The 4,034-nt window shown below is 44.8% G+C and overlaps 1 protein-coding gene across 2 annotated transcripts; it reads left to right on the plus strand.

Annotated features, from left to right (window-relative positions):
- Positions 1 to 271: 271 nt before the first annotated feature.
- LOC123093536 (sphingoid long-chain bases kinase 2, mitochondrial) lies at positions 272 to 3,609 on the plus strand. Of its 2 annotated transcripts, none has more exons than XM_044515520.1 (12): positions 272 to 499; positions 594 to 670; positions 838 to 891; positions 995 to 1,054; positions 1,137 to 1,214; positions 1,335 to 1,381; positions 1,467 to 1,507; positions 1,808 to 1,895; positions 1,970 to 2,084; positions 2,186 to 2,308; positions 2,387 to 2,487; positions 3,078 to 3,609. In XM_044515520.1, the coding sequence occupies exons 1-12, from the start codon at positions 343 to 345 to the stop codon at positions 3,205 to 3,207; spliced, it is 1,071 nt and encodes a 356-aa protein (XP_044371455.1). In that variant the 5' UTR covers positions 272 to 342; the 3' UTR covers positions 3,208 to 3,609. The 2 variants fall into 2 exon arrangements, with proteins under 2 accessions (XP_044371455.1, XP_044371456.1); XM_044515521.1 differs by having other exon boundaries at positions 1,811 to 1,895.
- Positions 3,610 to 4,034: the final 425 nt, after the last annotated feature.

Consider the following 4,034-nt stretch of genomic DNA (forward strand, 5'->3'; position numbering starts at 1 on the left):
TAGTTTTGGGACCCGAACTGATGTTTCGAAGTTATAGAACTGAACTGACACACCTAACATAGTTTAGAATTCAAAATTGCATTTCAAATTATAGGACTAAACTAACACACCTCGTATAGTTTTAGGATCAAAAACTGTTTTCCGAAATTATAGGACTAAACTGACACACCTCCAAAATAATTTTAGAATCTATGATGCATTTTACTCTTGAAAAAACCAACCCAACGAAAACCTGCTTTCTCCTGAGGAAAACGTACTACATTAAGCGGCGCCTTTTTCGTCGAGCATCCCTCTCGTGCGTGTGTCTCCACAGTCAAATCGGGATAAAGCAACGGCGACGTCATGGCCTCGCCGGCGACGCCGAGGCCGGCGCTGATCCGGCCGCGCGCCTCGCGCAGCCGCTCCCAGTTGGGCGCCGTCAGCCTCGCTTCCGACCACGCCGCCGCCACGGGCTCCTCCGGCCACCGCCGCGACTTCGTCTTCGTCGTCAACCCCTCCGGTACGCCCCTCCCGTAGACTCCCCCTCCACCCCACCCCCGGCCACGTATATCCACTCTAAACGCCGTCCGCGTCGCGCGGATCCCGCTGTGCAGGCGCCAATGGCCGGACGGGCAAGCAGTGGAAGCAGCTGCTCCCCCTCCTCCGCACCCGCCTCGCCGACCAATGCAACGTAAGCCTCTGAGAGCTCGTAGATCCCCGCAGACCACCTCACTCCACAACGGCAAGCTCCGATTGCCGTGCGAAACCACGCTTGGGCTCAGATCCGCTGGTAAATAACTCGGTGATCTCACAGAATATTTTGCTTTGTGCCTTTGTGGGTATCGATCGGGCGATCAGATTTGCGAGTGCATCACCTCGGGCCCGTCGCACGCCATAGATGTCACGAGGGAGGTGTGTGCCTGGCTTCATATCAAATTCAATCATCACCTGTTAATTTTCCCACTATGGGGTTCCCACTGTTCTGTGAACACTAGTCCTCTTGTGCGTGCCTTAGGCTATAAACGATGGCGCTGATGCTGTGATCGCCGTTGGCGGGGATGGGACGCTTCATGAGGTATTTGTGCGTCGCGTGTTGGTACGATATTGGTGCAAATTGTTGACATTTCCTGCAATTGACACTGGGAGCACATGTGCAGGTGGTGAATGGCTTCTTTTGGAAAGGAAGCCCGGTCCGTGCTCTTGATCGAGGGCCTGATCACTTGACGGCACTTGGTGTGAGTGGCATACCTTGTTGCTTTGCTGAAAAAAAGGAGATTGCCCTTTTTGTCTTTTGAGACATAACTGTTAGGGTGTTCTGTAATGTTTACATGATGCACTTTGTTTTTCTTTTGCAGCTCATCCCACTTGGAACCGGCTCAGACTTTGCTAGGACATTTGGCTGGTAATTGTGTTTTCATTCTTGTATATGCCCTTGTGGTTTGGTAACCTCTATTTTCATTGGAACATGTCATTGCTTGTTAAACCAGGTCAAATGATCCCCGTCAGGCGATTGATCGAATTGTGAGAGGTTTCTTCCTTGCTACTTTATTCTCATATAGCATCTATGTTGATTCTTTCTCTGTTAGCAAGTAAAGTACACGGATATATAGTAACCGGATTAAACTAATTTCGTATCTTCTGTCTCATCATTGCGGATAGCCATACCAGATGATAAAGTTCTAGCCACTGTAAACTCAACATTTCAGTGATAACTTCCCCAGTTTTGTGACAATTATGAAACCAAGACCAACATGATCAAATACCTGTGTACTCAGACTCAATGGAATTGTATGCCCAACATCTCAGACTCACAGGTAAACCTTTTCAGCAGGAGTTAAATCAAAACTAGACATTGGCATGATGGAAGGTCCAAATGGAGATCCACATTTCTTTATAAATGTTGCTGATATCCATCTGTAAGTGGATATGACAATTTGAAACATGAAATTCGGTGTATAGATTGGAATTTGAAAAATTACTATGTCTACAGGAGTGCCAAGGCAGGTTATTTTGCTTCTATGTACAAGAGATTTGGCAACTTATGTTATGTTCTGGGAGCTCTAAGAGGCTTTTGGGGACATAGTAATCGAGATTTGAGAATAAAGGTGAGCTTTTATGTAGTTTTTGCGTTGAAGTGAGTTCCACTATACAGCTTTTTCTGCCCATGTAATTTTGGACCTCTGCAATTTGATAACACGTATAATAGGTGAATGGAGGAGAATGGAGAACAGTTGATAAAGTCACTGCTCTATCCGTAGGAAATGCCAAGTACTTTGGTGGTGGCATGAATATTACTCCAACAGCTGATCCTTTTAGCGGTGACCTTCAGGTGTCTAAGCAAGTCAAATTTAATTTTACAATTTTGAGTAAATGGCACACTTATGGTAACTTGTAAGGTGTTTTACAGGTTGTTATTCTACAAGATTTCAAGTGGTACACTTTTCTTCTTAAGCTACATAGGCTATATGGAGGCACACATTTAACGGTGAATGGCGTGTCATCAATAAGGTAACAGAATCTTGAGTTTTGTTAAGGTTCTTGCTCACGAGGCTGAAGTATAAGTACAATACCATTTGAAATGATTCTGTGAACTTGGGTGATGTGCCTTTTCTGGAAAAAAATACCTGCATGGAAAACACACAGATACTGCAGAGAGCATATTGCTTTTTATGTTCCCAAGGAAGGTAGTTGGGCGCTTGGAACGTTTGAACATATAGGCCAACCTCCTAACACATCTTTATGTTGATCGATTACTCTAGTATTTCTTACCATTCTTCATTAGTACTGCTTGCTATAATATCTTAATGTCTGGCAAAGGTCCAAAAGTTTGATGTATTTTTTTTTTGAACAATACCTAAGCCCTCTGACCATTGATGTAAGAACTAGCCAAACACGATTTTTTTTATGGAAGCGCGTGGTAACGTGAAAATGCTTTGCTAAGCGCATTTGGTTATTTTTCAAAACACTAGTTGGAACAGTTAGTTGAAGTAGTAATTATTGTTCTGATTTCCGAAGGTGTTTCTGAAACACAGCAAGCACAGTTTGATTCAAAAATCTTGGTAGTTGTCTTCATCTAACTAACAGCATTGCTGTTGCAGGGTTCAATCAATTGAAGTGGCAGAAGTGGTGCCTAACGGCGACGTCTTTGTGCAATCTGACGGGGAGCATTTTGGTTTTCTTCCGACCAAATTCTCAGTTCTGCCTGGTGCAGTAGATTTCTTCAGCTAGACCGCTGTGCTATTTCTTCCTGTAGGATTTCGACGAACAGAAGACGCATGATCCTTGGCAGACTTGCTCTGTCCACCTAGTCAATTTGTTGTGACATAGATCACCACGTTCGTCCTCCTGTTACGCTAGCTTAAGATGGCACGACAATCGGGTTGCTCCACTTACTCATCTTCTGGTCAGGTAGTACGTACATGAAACAAAGTAGTGCTGCGCGGCAGCACCCACCATGTAAATTCTATGCCTGTACGCACGCAGCATAGAATAGTCAGTCGTTGGTGTTCATAGACAAGCTGTAGAATCACAGCGCAGGGGCCGAACTGGGCATGAGTGTAAATTTAACAGTTGTTTCTTCAGTCTTGTAAGTACCGCGTGCAATAATACGGCTGCTTGTTGTTCGAACAACTGAAGTGTCAAGTTGAGGCATTCCCAACTTCCAACTTCCAAGGTAAACGTTGTCGCGAAAGCTTTTAACGCATTGCGCGGAACACTGTCACACAAATCAGATAACTTTTACTCTGCCCCCTTGTTGAGTGTACTCCACAAGTGTGAGAAAATAATCTACTGCTTCTTTTGGAGTAGCGATTTGATCCCGGGACATTTATCTGTAAACCTGGGCCGAACAGAGTCTTTGTTGTGAAGTGATTCTCTGACAGAATCTCCTGTCTTTGTCCCTCTCGTACTCTTACTACGCAAGGAATATCGTGGCTGTTGCTTGGAAATCCAACTGCCCATTGATAATAATGGGTAAAAAGATAGTACGTACTCCACTAGCGTGCCCCCTGATGCCATGGCAGCAGACTTTATGCTCCTTTAACCTTGGGTACGAT

Source organism: Triticum aestivum, chromosome 4B (genome assembly GCF_018294505.1).
Source record: "Triticum aestivum cultivar Chinese Spring chromosome 4B, IWGSC CS RefSeq v2.1, whole genome shotgun sequence".
In the NCBI taxonomy this organism is placed as follows: Eukaryota; Viridiplantae; Streptophyta; class Magnoliopsida; order Poales; family Poaceae; genus Triticum; species Triticum aestivum.